The sequence below is a fragment of the Chrysochloris asiatica genome, unplaced genomic scaffold, assembly GCF_000296735.1.
Source record: "Chrysochloris asiatica unplaced genomic scaffold, ChrAsi1.0 scaffold00086, whole genome shotgun sequence".
Taxonomy (NCBI): Eukaryota; Metazoa; Chordata; class Mammalia; order Afrosoricida; family Chrysochloridae; genus Chrysochloris; species Chrysochloris asiatica.
In genome coordinates this window covers 11,531,939-11,553,851 of record NW_006408604.1, presented here as the reverse complement: position 1 = coordinate 11,553,851, position 21,913 = coordinate 11,531,939, and the positions used below count along the sequence as shown (strand labels likewise).

Sequence of the window (21,913 nt, the reverse complement as noted above, 5' to 3'; positions counted from 1 at the left end):
CCGAGGCTATAAATCTTTACGGGAGCAGAAAGCCTCATCTTTCTCCCGCGGAACAGCTGGTAGTTTCGAACTGCTGACCTTGTGGTTCACAGCCCAATTCGTAGCCTCTACACTACCAGAGCTCCTTAGTAGTTCTACCTAAAAGGTCACTATGAATTGGAACCAACTAAATGGCAGTGGGTTTATTAAATATAACGCTCAATGAACATCACTTTGTTGCTCTCTGGAACCTATTTCTGCTTTTGAGATATTAAACTTTATAAATCTAAACCTGGAATGTGACAGCAAACACTTAGTATCTGGGCCCCAAATAGAAGTTATGTACTATGTGGGTGCACTGTGAAACTTGCCATCAAAATGGTCTTTTAATTTTATTCTTAATCATGTGCTTAAGCTAATGCACTTAGAGACTATTGGAACTTTTTCTGGTCAGATTAGTCCAAACAGTCAGAAATTGTTCTCTTTCCTTGAAATAAAGCTGGTTGAAGGATTATGTTGTCTAAATAGCTGTAGGACTCAGAAACTCCTTTATAAAGGCTTATTCATTTTAGGTGTTAAAAATATCCATGATTTCTTCTGGAATAAAGGTCTAATTATGCATGTTTTACTAGAGCCTTACTTTTGTATTTATTATAACCTTGACTTCTTTGTTGATCATTAGATGTAAATATGTTCCAGGGAGAGGAAATTGTTAAACCTCTATTTTGGATGTAAAGAAAATATTTATCAACTTCTAAATATATATGCCTTTTATTTCAGCTATTCCAATGTGAGGAAGCTATCCTACAGATCTATTATTCTATGGAGTCCTGGTATGGTGATGTAGGATAAAGTACTGGACCAGAAGGTTAGTTTAAATGACAAGATCAGAGGTTCAAACTCACTAGCCACTCCTTGGAAACCCTATGCACGGTTGCTATGAGTCAGACCTGACTCAACAGCACTTAACAACAATCCTACAGATAGAAACAGCAAGAATACACATACATACACAGAAAAACACACATGCTCAGTGAGCATTATTTCAAACAATGGAAAATATGATGAATGTCCACAATAAAGGAGTGGATAAGTAAACCACGACCTTCCCAGACAATGGGTGATAGCCACATACACCACTTTGGTATATGTGTAAGAGAGGAGTCCTACAGAAAACAGAATTCATCCCAGCTGGTTTAAACAAAGTAACTTTAAGGAAAGGTATACTTAGAGATGTTGAACTGTGTTAAATAAACCTACAAGAGACTATGAAGTATATAGAAGATACTAGCAATAGTGGAAAGCTCTGGCCACTCTAGGACCTAAGGTATGATCTCCTCCTAGGGGGAGAAAATAGTATAACAGGAGGAATCATGGAGGCAGGGCCACCTGGTGGAACTGTATCAAACAGGAATACAGCTATCAGCAAAGACAGCTGAAGTAGGGACTGAAGCAAAGCAGTGAAGCAGTATACCAATATCTCTTTCCTGTTCTCTGATCTCTTGTTCATTCCACCCATTGGCTGAACCCATGCAGAAGCACCTGGAAAGGGAGCCTAGGTGAGGCAGTTGCACATGTCAGCTTAATGGGACACAGACCAGCAGGTCAGAGGGAAGGACAGAAAGTGATCTGCAGGTAGGTATATGGAAAGACAAGCACAATTTCATGATGTCTTATTGAAATGGAAAAAAAAGTTGTATTACACAAAACACATTATTTTTGTGAAAGACAATCACAATCACATATGTGAAATACACATGTCTGTATAATCATAAAAATGCTATTAAGAACACATTGTTGTTAGGTGCCTTTGAGTCTATGTATAATAGAATGAAACACTTTCTGGTCCTGCACCATCCTCACAATCATTGTTATGTTTGAGTGCATTGTTACAGCCACTCTGTCAATCCATCTCATTGAGGGTCTTCCTGTTTATTTTGCTGACCCTCTACTCTACTAAGCATGATGTTCTCCCTAGGGACTGGCCCCTCCTGAAAAGGACACATAGAAAACTATACCTCAATATTACCTCTAAAAACCCGCTGCCATCAAATTGATTCTGACTCAAAGAGACCGTGTATAAAGTTTCTGAGGCTGTAAATCTTTATAGGAGAAGAAAAGCCTCATCTTTCTCCTGAGGAGCAGCCACTGGGTTTGAACTGCTGACTTTGTAGTTCGAAGTCCAGTGCTTATCCTACAGTACCACCAGAGCTCCTTCAATATTACCTCTAGAGGGTGAAAACAGATGGACAAGTAAAGCTTTGATTTCCTTCTGCATTTTATATTATATTAATTTGTTATATAACATAACAATATGTACTGCTACAAGAAGTATGCACATCTTTTTGTGATTAAGAAGATAAAGAATATTTTTCATGGAAAAAAAGCATTGTGACACCCAAGGTGAAGATAAATGACTACTAAAGAGTTAATTTGTTGCACAGAGAAACACCTCCAGAAATCGAAATTAATTTTTTAAATGTTATAGTCAATGCGACGGGTATGCAGTGGCTCCACACGATAAGCACTAAACTGTGAACCAGAAGGTCTGTGGTTCGAGCCCACCAGCTGCTCTGAGAGAGAAAGATGAGGCTTTCTGCTCCTGTGAGGATTTAAAACCTACACAGGGTCAATATGAGTCTGAACCAACTCCATGGCACTTAACAGTAATACTTAATACTACAAGGTTTGTTAGGGCTCAGTGTTGCAAGGATCAGAAATCAAATCATGGTTGCTCAAGGAATAAATAGAAATGTCTCATGGAACCCATGGATAACAAAAAATAAAAATTAGAACTCTTTTTCTGATTTCCTCTCAGCTCTTTGTCTCTGTATTTTTCTCAGCAAGCAATCTCCCCTGCTCTTTGGCAACACAAAGAGATCTTGAGTTCCATATTTCAGTTCCAGCCATTAAGAAGACTGACTCAGCTCTCTCTAGTTCAAAATCCCAATACTCCAGGAAAAGTATATGATTGGCCAAGTTTTGTCTGATGTTCATCTCGGTCCAGTCCGTGGAGCAGAGTCTTGGTGTGGTGTTGTAGGAAAAGCACTCGACTTAAAGGTCAGTTTGAACCAGAAGGTCGGCTGCTCAAATTCACCAGCCGCTTCTCAGAAATACAGGGACTCTCTGAGTCGGAACTGACTTGATGGAGTGGAGCAGGTGCATGCAGTGTAGTTCTGACACAGATACTGGAATCTTCGGATGGTGCTAAAAAGGGCGGGACACATATTCCCAAGTTATCTACTCTAGGTGCAAAAAGGTCAAAGAAACATTATAAATTAATAAGCTAAAATATCATTTTTAAAATTCCCTATAGCTAAAAAAATAAAAAGCTATTTCTGAGTCAAAATAAGCTTGTAAATCAGATCATATACTCCTGTAATAATGTATAAATGCAGAACTGTTTAAAAGGCGACTGTAATAGTCACTGACTTAATAATGCTATGTTTTATAATTCTCATAAGGTTTGCACATTCATTTTCTAATTTAATCAAAACCTTGTAAAGCCAAACGAGACTCAGAGAGGTCAAGTAAGTTCTCTAAAGTCACAGAGGAACTGCAGATGCAGAACTTAAGCCCCATGTTTTTACTCCACACACAGAGGTCTACATTATAGGATCTGTTTCCCCTTTTTTTCAAAGGTAGTTTAAAATTTTTTAGCAGTAGAAATTAAAGATAGAAATCAATTTTAAAGTGCTAATTGTTTTAGGAAAAAAAGTGCATTATACAAGATTATTTTCTCACCCAATTCAAAAGCAAATAGAGTTGAAACCCATCAAAATAACAGCAACAACAATTAACTAGACAGTAATGTTCAGCTTTCAGAGAGTTGGAAGAGAAGCATCCTTGCTTCACTGTAAAGTTTAATGTGAACTCACAGAATTCTTCTATAAAAATAGGCTGTAGCAAAGTTGCCAACATGCTCTTACCCTTTAGAGGACACATTGAAAACAAAACTATCTAAGTTGTTTAACAGATGAAGGATCGCTTAAACTCTATCATGCCTCTGTAGATACAAAACAAGCAGGTGTTAAAACCAATTGCAATGACTGTTGTATATGTCTGAGTCCTTGGAAGATAGTGACTAAGTCTGGGAAACGAAAAGATGAAGGTAATAGCTTCCCCATGTCCTGGGAGATAAGAGATCTTTACGGCTGCTGGTGGGGTGTGGACTCAGGTGCAGTCTTTCTGGCACCAGCGGAAAAGACATGTGGTAAACTAGATACACTGTAATAGGACCCATGGGGCAAACGCTTTTATAGAAATGATGTAATGAGTCCCACATGAGTCCCAGGTGTTCTGTGCAGGTGTGCACAGCTGTGGGGTAGGAAGTAAAACAAACTTAAACTGGCTTCAGCAGATCACACCAGGGAGACTGGGACAGAAGGCAAGCATGGTAGAGTCTCCTTTTAAGAATAAATATCGTATTATCAATCAGTGATTTTCAAAATTTTTTTGAATTAAAAAACAAAATACCAGTGAAAGAGATTTTAGAAGTAGATTCAAATAATGATAAGAAATCAATGTAAGACAAACCAACATAAGATTTCTATAGGTGTGTTGTTCAAACCCACCAGCTGCTCCTTGGAAACCCTATACAGACAGGGTCACTATGAGCCAGAAACGACTTGATGGCACTTAACAACAACACCATTGTTGTGTCATATTGATTAGTACTATACTGGGTTATGAATTGGGCTGCTAACTGCAAGGTTAGCAGTTTGTATCTACCAGCTAGCTGCTCTGCGAGAGAAAAATGAAGCTTTCTGCTCTCGTAAAGATTTATAGCCTTGGAAACCCTATACAGGGTTACTGTGAGCCGTAACCGACTTCACGGCACATAACAGCCATCACCACCACCATAGGAAAAAATACTACTATTTAATTAAAGTGATTAAAATTATATCAGACTGGAACAGAATTAGCATAACGCCTAGGATGCATTGTAATAAACTCCAGTGGGTCAAATTAGGTGTAGAAAGTTGATTGTGGGTGTTTTCTTTTTTTCTCATCATCAGTTTCCCTTTCCTCAATACTACACCCCCTCCACACACACATACACACACACACACCACCACCACCACCACCATTTCCTAATGTGGAAATTCTTCTCCCCAACTATGTGTAGTGTTGGGAGGGAAAGTTCTGTGACCATTCTCCACTTGGAATCTGATGGGAATTTACTCCTTACTCAGTCCAACCTAGGGATGAACACTTGACCCTAGCTCATCCAACCTGGAGGTCTGAAGCAGAACTTTGATTCTTGGACTGATTATTCAAGGATGATGGAACTCCAGTGGTTGGGGGCATCCAAGCAGGCTGTTTAACTAACCACACTCTGGGTCTAGGGCTCTTTGGTCCTTTTCCATTCTCAAGCATCTCCCTCAGATTCATAGCAGTAGTTTACTTGTACTTGAATTAGTCTGAATAGGATTCTTTCTATATCATGATGAGGACTACAATTCCAAGGAAATCACTGATTTCCCTGAGATCCATAGCAATAGTTGACTTATACTTGAATTAGCCTAAATAGGATTCTTTCTATATCAAGATGGAGACTACAATTCCAAGGAAATCCCTGAAAAGGAAGAAGCAATATGAGATGCTTGATGTGATATTCTTAGGAATAGCTTTTCCACAACAAAAGCACTCTGGTTGCTGACCTGATGGTTTGTATTTCTTCCTCTTGCCTCCCCCCCCATCCCCGGGAGAAGTATAATTCCCTGTCCCATTAATGTTGACTTGGTCATATGACTTGATTTGACCAATAGATGTAAGTGGATATGATGTCCAAGCAGAAGCATTAAATATGATCTACCAATTTTGTTCCCAAACTTTTATTTTTAACCTTTCTGGTTTCTACTCTTACTTTATCAACATAATCCAAATCCATGTCCTATTATCCCTGTTATCAACTTCAACAGCTCTTAACTCTTCTTGACTTTTAGTGATATGTATACCTCTGAAGGAGTCCTGGTGTGGTGCTGTAGGTTAATGCGCCAGACTGCAAAGCCATTTGAACTGCAAGGTCAGTGGTTCAAGCTCACCAGCTGCTCATCAGAAACCCTATACAGGGTCGCTATGGGTTGGAACCGACTCGATGGCACTTTACAACAACATACCTCTGAAAGTCATCCTTCACACAATTGTCAGTCATGTCAAACCTCACCTTGAAAGTCCACAGATTCAAAGGCTTCATCCACTTCCCATATGGTACTGGAGATTTATCATGGCTTACTTGGTCCCTACGTCTCCTTCAGACTCATCCCTGGACATTTCCAGACGTTCACTTTATGCTCAGTAATACCAAATAATACCATCCTGAACACTCCTCCATGCCTTTGTTTATTCTGTTCCTTCAGCTTGTCATTCTCTCTCTCCTAATTCTTGTTGGCATAACTTGCTCAGCTCCTAAGGTTCAGCTCACCATTAGTGCTCCCAGGAAGCCCTTCCTTGGCACGGACTTTTTAGTGCTTCTTTGGTCCCTGCACACACCTCTGGCACTTTCCATATTGCATTGAAATTAATTGTTTGCTACCTATTCCTTCCAGTAGATTGCAATCTCTTGGAGGGTGGGAACTGTATCTTACTCAATTGTTTGTCCTCAGAATCTAGCATGATACCTGGATACACAGTAGATATTTCAAACATATTTGTGGAGTTAAAACCAACCAAAAAATTTTAAACATTATATAATAAAAAAATTCTGAGGTGTCTCAAAGCCAGAAGGTATTATTATTATAGAGCTGAAGGCATTATATGTTACTTTCTTCTAGAAAACAACACAGAAATATGTAATAAAAAGTACATAAATATTCATTCCCCTTCATCTGGTATTTTTCCATTTGTGATTATTCCCCAAAGAAATAATCCAAAGGGGGAAAATGTACACAGATGTTTCTGTCAACTTTAGCTACAGTTGTGGGAAAGGAGAAGAAGAAGAAGAAAAAAAAGCAACTGGAAGCAATCCAAGGGTCTAAAAGGGAAATGACTAAGCAAACAATGGGATTATATTATAGCTATTAAAAAATGACAGAGGTGAGGATTATGTCAACACAGAGACATCTGTACCTGTAGGAACGTTAAGTGGAAAAAAGAACACAGGCTAGTGTTTAAGGATTTTTGTGTGTGAATATATGTATATATATATATATATATTGACAAAGATCAGAGACCCATTTTGAGAGATGAAATGGTTATGTTTCAATGGTCATTGGGTCTTTCGTTCCCTGTGCAAATTACAAGAGTATAGAACAATAGTAGTTGAGATTTCATGCAACATGTTGTTGTTGTTAAGTGCCATTGAATTGGTTCTGACTCATAGTGAATCTATGTAGGGTTTCCAAGGAGTGGCTGGTGGATTTGAACTGCAGCAGTCTAGTGCTTATCCTACAGTGCCACACCAGGACTCCTTCATGCAGCGTGGTGGTCATGGTGGTTGTGAGCCTTCGAGTCTGTTCCAACTCATAGCAGCCCTGTATAAGATTTCCAAGGCTGTAAATCTTTACATGAGCAGAAAATCTCATTATGCAACATAGATATCTTCAAAGTCCTCGACACAATAAATGGTCCAAGGTGCCTCTATCAAGTCTGAAGATCCATGAGATAATTCAATGCTAAATTCTCATAGAATAATTACAAATACAATTATATGTCTTTGAATGAACAAAACACTTTTCTTTAGGCAAGGTTGGTGGTTCAAACTTATCAGCTGCTCCTTGGAAACTCTTTACAGGGTCTCTGAGTCAGAACCGATTTGACGTCAACAACAGCAAAATCAGAGTTTTGGTTTGGTGCTGTAGGATAAGCACTGGACTGCAAGGTCTTTGAATCTCAAGGTTGGCAGTTCAAGCTCACCAGCCGCTCCTCATAAACCCTATATAGGGTCGTTGGAATCAATTCCAAGACACTTAACGTCAACAACAATCGGAGTCCTGGTGTGGCACTGCAGGATAATACACTTCAAACCCACCAGCCACTCCTTGGAAACCCTATACAGGTCGCTATGAGTCAGAATCGATTCAATGGCACATAACATTAATGAAACAACATCAGAGTCCTAGTGTGGCTCTGTAAGATAAGCACTGGACTACTAATTGCAGGTCAGCAGTTCAAACCCACCAGTTGCTCCTTGGAAACCCTATACAGGGTCACTGTGAGTCAGAACTGACTTGATGGCATTTAACAACAATATCTCATTTACATTCTGGTAAAATTTCCAAGATGTATGAGCAAAATCTTCAGGTTAATTGCTGTTGTTGTTAAGTGCCTTCCAGTCGGCTCTGGATATGTGCTATTATTTCAATTTACTTTTCTTTCTTTGGGTGAATGTACATATTAGGAGGGTACATTAGGAGAGGTGGGAAGACCTTTGGTTTAAACCTCACAGTCACAAATGATCTTAATTTCATATTTTTTTATATCTCTGAAAGAAGGAGACTGCTCACACGGGATCTGTAATCAAAATGCCTTCAATTGTTCCTTAAATTTCTTCTTGTACTTTGACATGTGAAAGTAAATAAATGCCAAATTTAAAGTACAGTTTTTGTAAATAATGTGAAGTACTCAACTTTTATCCTGGTGTGGCACTGCAGGATTATGTACTGGACTGGAAGGTCAGTTTGAACCTCAAGGTTGGCTGTTCAAACCCACCAGCTGATCCTCAGAAAACATATATAGGGTCATGGATTGGAACCGACTCGATGGCACTTAACAACAACAAGTCAATTTTAATAGGCAGTGAAACTTCATTTAGGCCACTGGTGGTTTGATGTGGCAGTAGACTTCCATAGAGATCAGTCTTAGAAACCCTATGGGGCAGTTTTACTTTGCCCTGTAGGATCGCTATGAAACAGAATTGATTGCATAACAATGGTAAACCTGAAACACATAAGGAAACGGCCAAGGAAGTTGGAAGAGCATACAGGAACTGAAGAGTCAGGATATGGCCCCACTTTGCCTGCTTCCAATTCACCCTGGTTCATATTCCATTTATAGTTACTATGTCTATGGGGGTAGAAGAAGACATTCTCCTGCTTCTTAAAGTGCAGGTAGATACTGATGGTATCTTGAACAGGTTCTATTTTTCCTTTGAGGAGTTGTAGCGAGAATATTTGGATATAACCCAAATTCAGAATAATCAAACTCAAAAAGACCGTGGTTGTCAGTAGCATCAAGTAGTATAGTATTGACAAATACAAAGGATAGTTACAGAAGTACCTGAGTGGTGGAAACAGTTAATATCTTTGACTGTTAGCAGAAAGGTTTGAGGTTGAAGTTCATCAAGAAGCATCTCAGAAGAAAGGCCTGGTGATCTACTTCTAGAAAATCAGTCATGGTGGTTATCATGAATGGTTATCATGAGTTGGAGTCAACTTGATGACAACTGGTGATAATTATTGTTGTTACTGTTAAGTATCATTGAGTCAGTTCCAACTCATAGGGGCCCTGTAGAGGGTTTCCAAGGAGCAGGTGGTGGATTTGAACTGTTGACCTTGTGTTTCGCAGTCCAGTGCTGATCCTACAGTGCCACACCAAAAGTGATAAAGGTAGGAATTTAACCATGCTCTAGAAAGATATGCCTGTTACACTTTCCAAATGACCAGAGAGTTGCAGCAATAATCAGGTTGATTTAATTGAAAAACAAGTTTGGTGTTCTTCATCTAAAGGTGCCACCACCTGTCTATCAGGTGTCTTACTGTGGTAGCGTCTATGTTGTTTTGATACTGAAAGGTATGCCATTGGTGTTCAAATTATAGCCAGGTCAGTCATGGTGAACCGATTTTAGTGGAGCTTACAGGATTTACAGTTTAAAATAGGAAGAAAGGCCTGGCAAACTACTTCTACAAATTAGCCAGTGAAAACCTTATGGATCACAACAGAATACTGACAGATAATGTGCTGGAAAATGAGTGCCGTAGGTTGGAAGGAGGAGCTCTAGCAACTCTGTGGATTATGAATTGGACTGCTAACTGCAAGGTCGGTGGTTCAAACCCACCAGCTGCTCCTATAAAGATTTACAGTCTTGGGAACCCTAAGAAGCAGCTCTACTCTGTTCTAAATGGTCTGTATGAGTCAGAATTGACCTGATGGCTCTGGGATGGGCTAGGTAGGAAAGTACTCAAAATACAAAGTGTACCAACCTTTGTGAAGATGAAACAGGACTGGGCAATATTCTGTTATATATAGTGTTTCCGTGAATTGGAGTCAATTCAAGACACTAACAATAACAACAGCATCCGAAGGTGAGAGTGTTAGAAGGGAATGAATTTCAGTCTGAGCTCCAACCACCTCTGAATGTCCTGGTCTGTGACAAGTCCACAAATGCTACATTCATGTATCCTTCCTGAATTTTGCAGATAATTGTTCTTTAGCTCATGCTTCACCAGGCTGTGGATAGCACTCATTGCACTATCAAATGGGGTTAAGGAGCTCTGGTAGCATGGTGGTTATGACAAATCAGGCTGCTAACTTCAGGATCAGCAGTTCGAAACTACCAGCTGCTCCGTGGGAGAAAGATGAGGTTTTCTGCTCCCGTAGCGTAGTGGTTACAAATTGGTCTGTGAGCTGCAAGGTCAGCAGTTCGAAACTACCAGCGGCTCCGTGGGAGAAAGATGAGGCTTTCTGCTCCCGTAAAGATTTACAGGGTCGCTATGGGTCGGAACCGACTCCATGGCATTTAACAACAACAACAAAATATTTACAGCTTTGGAAAACCTGTACAGAGTTGATATGAGTCGGAAGCGACTCCACTGCGCATAACCACCACCATCAGCTAGGGTTACAATGGTTGCTCCAAAGGAAAACCTGGGAAGCCAAATCCCCACTATTGAAAGTGTATAATTAGCTCTTTGTGCAGCTTGACCCCACTGCTTTTTCTGACGCATTTGGCTTGTAGTGTGCCCTGTCAGCGACCTCCAATATCTTCTCCACAGCTGGAGATGCCCAAAACTGCACGCAGTCCTTCCTGTGGGCTTGGCCTTTTATTCTTCAGACCGGAAGATAAGGGCTGTGAGCGGAATGGATCACATGTTTCCACCACTCACAGCTTGACAGTATTTTTTAAACTTCAGGAGTAAACCATGAGTGGCTACTATCAGATGTAAGGGAGTTTTGTTTTGTTTCTCCTCTCCGTTTTCTTTTTAAAAATGGTTTTATAACGGTGACCTCTCAAGAAACAATATAAATGGTCAGCCTGGGGTGCATTTGATGTCCTCCTAGATAACGTCATTCGCTATTCACAAGGGAGGAAAGGCAGGGTATCCCCCCTGGGAGAATGACCACACTTGTTTCAAGTTGTGGAAGAGCCTGTTTCTTTTCCTACATTTCGGGGAAAGCAAACACACAATGTTCATTTCCTAAACACGGGATGTGCTGTGTGACTGCAGGTCACTTTCCACCATGTCACATCCTTTTGGATGAAGACAGCAGAGGCCAGGACAGGAAAGGGCAAACTCACAGAATGAGACAAGGTTTTCCCAGGGCTGCCATTGGTCCTCCGGAACTATAAAGCACATTCATCCAGAAACAGCCTCAGATTTTCCTTTCCTGGAGGCAGCCAAGTGAATGGTAAGTGGGGAGCCTGGAGGGATACTATCTGAAAAATACTCATTAGATTCTACTGCTAGGATTGTATTGTTGGTCCATCAAATATTTTGAGTGACTTTTTCTTATTTTGCTAAAAGATGTTTTTGCCTGGAAATGTATCACTGAGGTGTTAGATTACAGAAGCATGAAAATGAGATCATAGGAGTCTGGAGATCTGAACCCTGGGAAGAATCAGGTGTACCTAGAATGTGTCTGTGTTGTCATTTCTTAATCTCCCAGATGAGAATATCAGTCCCTGACCCGAAGAGCAGCTGATGGGTTTGAACCCTCGACCATGTGGTTCAAACTGACCTTGCGTTCCAGTGTTGATGCTACAGCGCCACACCAGGACTCCTGATATATCACAGGGCTATTGAAAGAACCAAAAGAGAAAAGATGTGTTCAAATATCTTTGGAAAATAGAAAAGACTGTTTTATATACAAGGCACTAGTTCCGAATTGTTATACTTTTCAGCCTTACTTGCCAGATGTTAAATTCTTAGTCATGGGGAGGACAGCAGACATGAAGGTGACAAAATCTTTGGTAGGTAGGAAACATGTTCTTTTACCCCAGACTACAGAGTTCTCTCATTATTAATTGTCTTTGAATTGCTTCAGCTATTACAAGGGAGCTCTCAGTGAATTGTTGGACAAAAATTTGGACTATATTTTATTCAAACATTACTAATTATTATTCTTCTGGAAGTGTTAATAACAATGAACCAGCAGTATTAATTTAATGCAATTTAGTTTTAATTAAGTGGCTATCAAAGAGTGAGATTTCTGAAGAAAACCTGATGAGTACTCGTTATCTATTAAAGGTAAGCCATATTTTAGCCTTGATTCTAACATGAGAGTCTAGAAGACTAACAAGCGGAAGAGTTGTTTCAGGCACACATAGAACTTAAAAGATTAGTTTCTTACTTTCAATAGACAATATGATTTTGTTGTTTTGGTGACTTGCCTTTTTCACTTGTTGCAGAACTCCTAGGATCCTAGTCTCCCTCTAATGAAAGGGCTTTGTACACTGTATTGTGGTTAAGTGCCCTAAAGTTGATTAGAACTCATAGCAACTGTGAACAGGGTTTCAGAGGAGCAACTGGTGGGTTTGAACAGCTGATCTTGTGGTTTGCAGTCCAGTGATGAGCCTACAGTGTCACACCAGGATACAACATATGTATGGAGCTCTGGTAGCGTAGTGGTTACGAATCGGGCTGCGAGCCGCAAAGTCAGCAGTTCAAAACTACCAGCTGTTCCGCAGGAGAAAGATGAGGCTTTCTGCTCCCATAAAGATTTACAGCCTTGGAAACCCTGTATAGGGTCACTATGAGTTGGAACCTACTCCATGGCACATAACAACAACAACAACAACACACACACACACACATATATATCTATATATATACATATGGTGTGGTGGTGATGAGTCAGGCTGCTAATCTTAAGGGGTCAGCAGTTCAAAACTACCAGATGTTCCGCGGGAGAAAGATGAGGCTATCTGCTCCCTTAAAAATTTACAGCCTTGGAAACCTACACAGGGTCACTATGAGTCGGAACCGACTCCACGGCACACAACCACCACCACGATATATATATATATATGTTGTTGTTAAGTGCCGTCGAGTCGGTTCCAACCCATAGCGACTATATAAATATTGTTGTTAAGTCCTGTCAAGTTGGTTGGGTCTGACCCATAGCGACCCTGTATAGGGTTTCTGGGGAGTGACTGGTGAGCCTGAACTGCTGATCTTGCGGTTCAAACGAACTTTGCAGTCCATCACTTGTTAAATATTATTCTTCAAACAGTAAAGGCCTCAGTATTGGAGGAACTTTCAATACCACCATCCCCTCCTCATTGAGTTTAAATCTCATACCCTGGTTTTGTAGGATAAGCTTTGGACTGCTAACCACAAAGTTGTCGGTTCAAACCCACCAGTTGCTCTTTGGAAACCTTATGCAACAGGATCACTATGAGTCAGAACCGGCTGGACAGCACTTAACATTAATAACAATGGATACTTAATAGAGTCCTTTGGGAGAAAAGCAAAGGATAACTATTTGTATATGCAGATATAAAGTCCTGAGGACTTGTGTGACTTGTCCAATATTATAAAACTGGTCTTTGAAACTTGACATACGACCCAGTAGAAATTGCCCCTTGAGTGACAGTAGCTGTTATTTTTAACTTTTGAGGATTTCCCACTAACTTACGGGAACCAGGTATGGGGAGCAGCTGGGCTAACTGTACGCGTGTGTATGTGTCCCTGCAGGGCATGGAGAGCCCGGCGTCGTGGAAGCCTCAGGGTGCGGACTCGCTACGACGCTTCCAGGGGCTGCTGCTGGACCGCCGGGGGCTACTGCACGGCCAGGTGCTGCGCCTGCGCGAGGTGGCCCGGCGCCTAGAGCGCCTCCGCAGGCGCTCCCTGGCTGCCAACGTGGCTGGTAGCTCGCTGAGTGCTGCGGGAGCTGTCGCCGCCATCGTGGGCCTCTCGCTCAGCCCCATCACCCTGGGCGCCTCGCTTCTGGCGTCGGCCGTGGGATTGGGGGTGGCCACCGCCGGAGGGGCTGTCACTATCACTTCCGACCTCTCCCTGGTTTTCTGCAACTCCCGGGAACTGCGGAGGGTACAAGAGATCGCGGCCACCTGTCAGGACCAGATGCGTGAGATCCTGAGCTGCCTGGAGTTCTTTTGCCGCTGGCAGGGTCGCGGGGACCGCCAGCTGCTGCAGTGCGGGAGGAACGCCTCCATCGCCCTGTACAACTCTGTCTATTTCATCGTATTCTTCGGCTCTCGTGGCTTCCTCATCCCCAGGAGGGCCGAGGGCGCCACCAAAGTTAGCCAGGCCGTGCTGAAGGCCAAGATTCAGAAACTGGCCGAGAGCCTGGAGTCCTGCACCGGGGCTCTGGATGAACTCAGTGAGCAGCTGGAGTCCAGAGTACAGTTCGCCACGAAGACTAGCCGTAGTCACGACCTCAAAATCTTTGCTGACCAGCCTGAAGGACTGTTTTTCTGAAACATCCATTTTCCCTCGTGACTAAGCCCAGAAACCATCCCCGTGGGATGCTCCAGGTTTATATCCCCCAGAAAAACACCAAGTAGAGTCCGAAACTGAATGCAAAGGATGAGAAAACATTTTTTTTTTCTGAAATGGATGGGTCTTCATTGTCCTTTCCCCATCACCATGACATCCTGCATGGGGTCGAGTGCTAGGGACTTGTAACTTGAATTATCTTAGTGGGGTATATGACCTGAAAACGGTTTTTCCTTTATCAAAACCTTTCAGTCTTGACAGTCCTGACATAGCAAAGCCAACGTAGTTGATTACTTCAGTTTTAAAGCTGAGGGGTCCCTGCGTCTTCTGTGGTGGTTTGAGTGGAGGTTGAAGAGTATAGAGAGACAAAGCCACTTTCCAGAACTCACAAGTTCTTAACATTCCTGGGAGATTAGCTCTAAAACCTATTTTACAGAGTTTCTGAGTACAAAGAAGCTCAGAATCCAAAGCAGTCTATATTCCCCCTCTGAACTTTGCAGGAAGACCCAATGCAGGGCACTTGAGCTGACATCTCCCCCCTTCACTTGTCAGTTTACCCATTCTGGATATGGAACCAGCCTGGGTATAGAGTAGACCTTTTCTGGGTGTCTGTGGGCTGGATTTTCAAATTCACCCTCAAGGTATTCTGATGTTGTTACTCAATTTGGTTCAGACTCAGAGCAACCCTGTAGAGGATCTGATAATAGGATAAAAGTAAGCGGTCATCTAAGTTTTGAACCTTTGCATGAAGAAGTTAATGCCTAGAAAGTTAGACTAAAGGTTTTATTTTCTGATATGTTGTTGTTGTGTGCCATTGAGTTGATTCTGACTCATAGCAACCCTATATAGGTTTTCTGAGGCTGTAAATCTCTGTAGGAGCAGAAAGCCTCATCTTTCTCCTATGGAGTGGCTGGTGGGTTCAAACTTCAGTCCAATGTATAACTTACCTGGCCTCCCATTTACTGATATAGTGTAGACTAAAGAAGAGCATGACTTTTGATTATGCAGTTCTGGATTTTTTATAGGTTTTACCACCTACTGTGATCTCAGCTGCTTAGTCTGAGACTTAGCTTTCTGGCCTTTATATAAAACAGAGATGATAAAACATCATGCTGCTGTGAGGTATTAAAAAGGGTAAACTGCCTAGCACCGTGTCAGGTACACCAAGTCTGGTACCTGGACTGGACCAACAACATTAGCATCACCTGTGAACTTGTTGTTGTTGTTGTTGTTGTTGTTATGAGCCATCGAATCGGTTTCGACTCATAGCGGCCCTGTATAGGGTTTCCAAGGAGCAGCTGGTGAGTTTAAACCACTGACCTTGTGGTTCAAACCAACTTTGCGGTCTAGTGCTTTATCCCATAGTGCCAGGACTAAGAAAGGGACATTTTTGGACCTGACCCCAAACTTACAGAATCAGAAACTCTGAGGTGGGGCCCAGTAACCTGTATTTAAAGAAACCCTACATGTAATATATACTAAGATTTGGGAACCAATGTAACAATGAGATTTCATGAAGAAACACAGCCTCTCTAGATGCTCCATGGTCTTCAAAGTCATTCATAGAAGTTCAAGGACAGCCTTTGTCCCTGAAACAAAAGAAAGAATGTGTGTGTGTGTGTGGGGGGGTGGTATGTGATTGTCAGTCAGTACCTCCCAGGGCCAAGTCCCACCATCTGAATTAAGGGATGTGGCATAATCAGCCCTTTAGAGGGCAGTATTACCCACTTGTTGTGGAAATAGGTACAGAAAGGAATGTGACCTGACCTTTCTCTATTACCGTCTCTGAAAACCATCAGATCATATATTTTAATTTATTTTAAGTTTGTTATTTAATGACTATTATATGCATTTAATTTTATTTAAGCACCATAATTAGAAAATAATATGACTAGCACATTTTTTAAATGGGAGATGATTGGGGCTCTGTTCAAGAGATGAGATTGAATTTAACTTTCTAAAGCATAGCATCAGCTGGAAGTAGCATAGCTCTTCCTAATTCTCTCTCTCTCTCTCTTCAGAGACATTTTTTCCCTTAGTGTTTTAAATGATCCTTTTAAACAAATGTGGGAAATTCCAAAAAGTGAGACTAGAAGCTGAACTTAAGTTTGTTCATCGAGGCTTGAATTGAAGGCTATGTAAATGATGCAGACATACTTCTCCTGAAGGTACTTTGCCAGCAGATAACAGGTGATCTGGGTGGAGAACCTATTTAGAGCAGGAAACAATAACTAAGAGACACATACAAGCAGTATAGTAATGTGTTGTATTTCCATTGTGGGGTCTGTTAGAACTCTGTAAGCTATCTCTAAGAAAATACTTATATTCTCCTCAATTTGCATTCTTACAACTGTCATATTGAAACAATATGTTGAAAAATCTTTGGGACCACACATAAAAACTTGACTGTATGATTTAACTTTTAATATACTATACATTTACCAACTTCACCTCAAGTCCCCGATGATGTCAGTGGGTCTGAGAGAGTATAGTTCCAGTCTGAGAGAGTAGAGTTGAGAGGTGGAATTGGTATTTCTATGTTTTTATTATTCCTATAAGTTGACTTTTATTTGTAGCCTGATTTATTTTGAAGTTGATATTGGTTTCTTTTTAAACTGGTGTCCTTTCCTAGACTACCTTGCACAGATGCTAGAATTTTACATCAAGAAAATGTACCCAGTATTGTCATTTATGGTTTTTATGTCATAAAGGTACATTAAATTTGGTTTATGTTCTTCCAGTGCCTCTGTTATTTCATAGAAATAAACTGGGGGCCTCTGGAAATAGTAGCAAATTTTTCCTTTTAGGGTACCTTGAATGTATCAAAGTCCTAACTTCTGAAATTATAATTTCATTGGCCCAATTTACATCTAAAGAAGAGTGTCTACTTTGGAATGATACTTTGCACATTATAGGAGTTCAATGAATGCAATTTGAATAATTTAGTTTACTGCTTAGCAATGTTACATCAGTTTGTTAATAAAGATCATGTATCTTTTGTATGCCTGTTCTGAAGATTGGAGATTTACCAGGATTTAGTCAAATTCAGTTAAATCTATCTTAGAGACAAGTATATATTTATTACTTTTGTGAAAAGGCTTTTCCATAAGGCCTTCATTCTATAAACAAACAGGTTGAAAATGATATGTTGTAAAGGGAAGAAGGGAGAGGGGTATTTAGATTACAAATGTACTTCAGAAAAATGTCAGACTTTGAAAAATAAATCTTTGTGGTCCAATTTTCAGTGCCTTTGTTAGTTTCTTAGGGTTTCCATCATTTGGATTATTCTTTCACAATAAAGGAGATTCTTTGGTGTTCTGCATGCCGTGGATTCTATAAAAGGACACTCTGCTCCATTACAAAAAGTAATCCTTAACAAACATTCTGATCCTCAGTGCTTTAAAGCACTTGCCCTCAAGCACCTGTCATTTTCATTATGCTAAGTGTCTACATCAAATGCATTTACTGGGAGATAAAAGAGAGAGGAGTGCTATGGAAGCTACTCTAAATCAGATATGCCAAACAATCAGTCAACTTGGTATATTTCTCATTTAATACCTTGGTGTGAAAAGAAAGAAGAGGGAATTGAGACACTGAGATAAGGACATTATGCAGAGATAAAAGGGGATACAGTTAAACTAAGCAATTTAAAAACATTGCTGCCATAAAACACATTTTTCAACCACGAAGCAAAATTAGTCTTTCCACTTTACTGAAATAAATGGTCTATTCTGCAAACTTTTTGATCTCACTATAATTAACTGGAGTTCTGGTGTGGCACTGTAGGATAAGGACTACATGGAAAGGTCAATGTGAATCATTCTCCAACAAACCCTATGCAGGGTCACTATGAATCAGAACCAACTACACAGCATTTTAACAATTAACAAAATGTTTGCCTGGATATCAATTGTCGTTGTTGCATGCCATGGAGTAAGTTCTAACTCACAGTGACCCCTGCATAAGGTTTCAGAGAGTGGCTGGTGGGTTTGAACTGACAATCTTTCATTCCAGTGCTTATTCTACAGTGCCACACCAGGACTTTTGTGTGTATGTGTGTATAGAGAGAGAGAGAGAAAGGAAACAAGGTAAGGTGGGAGGGAGAGAGACTGATTTATCTCAAGGAAATGGCTCCCATTGTTGCAGAGACTGGCAAGTTCCAAGTCCATGGTTCAGATGTCAGGTTGGAGGCTCCATCTGACTCTCAAACCTGCTGAGATGAATGACACCAAAGTAGGCAGATAGATTGCAGTCTGCTGCCTGGCAGACGCCCAGAATGGGCCGGCAATGCAGCAGCCTGCTGGTGCAGGATCTAGATTCAATATAGAAAAAGGACAGGAATTAGTAAGTCTGAAAAGAGGCAGATGTTTATTTTCACTTAAAATATTCAAGATTAATGAATTAGTTTTGAAAAAGCCATCAATTCTTATACAGGAATTTCATTATGATCTAGAAATCAGATTTCAGTAGCCTTAAAATCTTTGAATATGCAGGCATACCTTGGAAGACATTGTGAGTTCGGTTCCAAGCTACTGCAATAAAGCAAATATTGCAAAAAAGTGACTCACACTAACTTTTGGGTTTCCCAGAGCATATAAAAATTATGTTTACACTATACTGTATTCTATTAAGTATGCAATAGCATTATGAAAACTTTGAAATATTGTAATATCAAAATGTGATGTAGAGACACAAAGTGAGTACATTTTATTGGGAAAATGGTACTAACAGACTTGTTCAATGCAGGGTTGTAAAAAAACGAGATTATCTGCAAAACCCAATAAAGCGAAATGCAATAAATGAGGTATGCCTGCATGAAGGAGCTCAGAAGAGCTAGGGGGCTGGCATAAGGAGAGGCTTCTGCCAAAGATACAGATCAGCCTTTTTTTCTCCGTTTACTGCTTATTCTGAGCTGAATAAAGCCTGCTAGCCAGCAAACCTCAGGAAGCTTGCAGGCTCCCTCCTCCCTTCCTGCCCTTTCCTCTCACAGCAGGCTCCCTGGAAGAACTTTCTTTCAGGCTGCCCTGGAAATATCTATGGAATAAGCTGAGATGGCTCAAACTGTATGATTAGCAAAATCGTGCTTAGTGGGTCTTTCCATTTTCTTGTGCATGCTATGGCATGATTTTGTAAATGTCAATCAATCAGATTTGTCTTCTAGTAAGTTTCTGGATCTTCTGTGAACATTTCCTTTCACTGCAGTACTTTGGTGAATTCTTACAAGGTACTGTCAGATCCTGGATTGGTTTGCTCCTTCGATAAACTCTTCAATTTTAACAGAAGCTCCAGTTTGCTCTTTGACACCTGTATTTACAACCTGGGTAGTCCCTTATTTGTGATGTATTGGAGATACAAGATTGGCACTTATTTATTTATTTATTTTTGGTACGTTTATCATTAGTAATATGTACTGCATACAGTGTTGCAGGCTATAATCTGTTGGTGTTATTCTCAGATACTCAGTTGCAGATGCAAAGTCATGATTTATAAAGATACTGATAATAAATGGCAATAATAATGAGAACTTTTTAAATGAGGTATACACCTCACTTCAGATCCAACTTACATTGAAATCTTGAAAGGGAATCCCTTTGTAAATCAGGGACTACCTATCATTGAAAGGTTGTTATTAAGTTAGTTTTAAGTGCTGTCGAGTCGGTTCCAATTCATAGTAACGAGGTATAAGGTTTCCAAGGAGCAACTGATGGGTTTGAACCACCGACCTTATGGTTGGCAGTACAGTGCTTATCCTACAGTACCACACTAGGAGTCATTGAAACACAGAACCAGCCAAAGTACTCTTCACAAAATCCATGCACTAGAGAGACAGAAGGGATCCTGGTGTGGCACTGTAGGATACACACTGGACTGCTAACCACAAGGTTGGCAGTTCAAATCCACTAGCTGCTCTTCAGTAACCCTATAAGGCGTCATTGTTAATCAGAACCAACTCAATGGCACACAACAAAAACAATAGAGATGCAGAAAGGGAGGGTAAGGCACAGCATCTCTATTAGGATGTAAACTTTACCAGAACTATCCAAGGCAAGTTATGGATCATAGCTATGCAAGGCAGGCTGAAAAACATAGCATTTTTAGCTGATAATATTGCTGCCAATATACCTATAGGAGTCTGTGTGTAAAGAAGAAAGAGAGGTGGATATTGGGTAGGAAACACAGCAGCACAAACGAGAAGCCTGGTGTGCCTGTTGCAACCAGTTAGGAACTACTGTTCTGTAAGGTGAGCTCACCATCAGAGTGCCAACCTCTGAGGTTCCAAGGTTCCAGCATGGAAACATTCTTTGGTCCTGATGTTGCATTGCTAATGACTTCTGCAGCAATGGCAAAGAAAAAAAAGGTTGTGTTGGCAGGACCCTGATTGTTTGCAAAGACCAGCCACAAGCTGGAATCCAATATTTGTTGAAACATATGGTATTTCTGTGTAACAAGTGTCTTTTCAGTAAATTGCAATAAATCTCTCCTTGTTTAGTTGACAGGAGACTGAGATGCTACTTTTTGCTTCTGGCAAACTCCTAAGAGAGAAAACAAACCCTGCTGTGGTCTGAAATAGGACAAATAGTGAGTCCTAAGATCTGGCAACAATCCTTTAGCAACCACAGAGTTGTTTGTTGTTGTTGTTGTTGTTAAGTGCCGTGGAGTCAATTCCGACCCATAGCAACCCTGTATAGGGTTTCCAAGGAGTTGCTGGTGAGCTTGAACCACCGACCTTGCAGTTCAAACGATTTTGCAGGAGTTGTTAGGTGAGAAGAAATTGTCCTGATGAAGTGAGACTCTTCTAGGGGTTAAGAATTAACATTAAGGTTCCTCAGCACCCTCGACTCTGATTGTCATCACCATTGAGTGGTGGAGAGAAGGTTCTCCAAATGTCTTGCCTGCATATGTAAAACTTGTTTATAAGGAGTTGCATCTGAAGAAAATGCTATTTAATACAATTTTGTATTTTAAATGTAACCTCATGAGTGGGGTATAGGCAGACTAGTGACCTGATTTGCCCTGAATGAGTTGCAGTCAAAGTCTCTGCCGCCCTACCACACAGGAGCAGCCACAAGATGGCCTGTTCCAGCATTTGTGTAGAAACTATTGCCAATGTTACCAAAATAGTTGTAATTGGGAGAAGCTTTTTGAGTAGAGTAGAGGGGGTGTGGACAGCATCTAAAATCTTTCTTTTAGTCTAAAGATTACTTTTCCCAAACTTCCTGGTTAATATTGCAGACATTTGCCTCTGTCCTTACCTGGCTACTAAGATTTGTACTCTCAAAATGCCACTGAAGACCAAACTCAATGCTTTTTTCAGA

General features: G+C 40.7%; 1 protein-coding gene across 1 annotated transcript; it reads left to right on the top strand.

Annotated features, from left to right (window-relative positions):
- The first annotated feature begins 11,521 nt into the window (after window positions 1–11,521).
- On the top strand, window positions 11,522–14,579 carry APOLD1 (apolipoprotein L domain containing 1). The gene is made up of 2 exons (XM_006866048.1): window positions 11,522–11,547; window positions 13,836–14,579. The coding sequence occupies exons 1-2, from the start codon at window positions 11,545–11,547 to the stop codon at window positions 14,577–14,579; spliced, it is 747 nt and encodes a 248-aa protein (XP_006866110.1). The 5' UTR covers window positions 11,522–11,544.
- The last annotated feature ends 7,334 nt before the right edge of the window (window positions 14,580–21,913 follow it).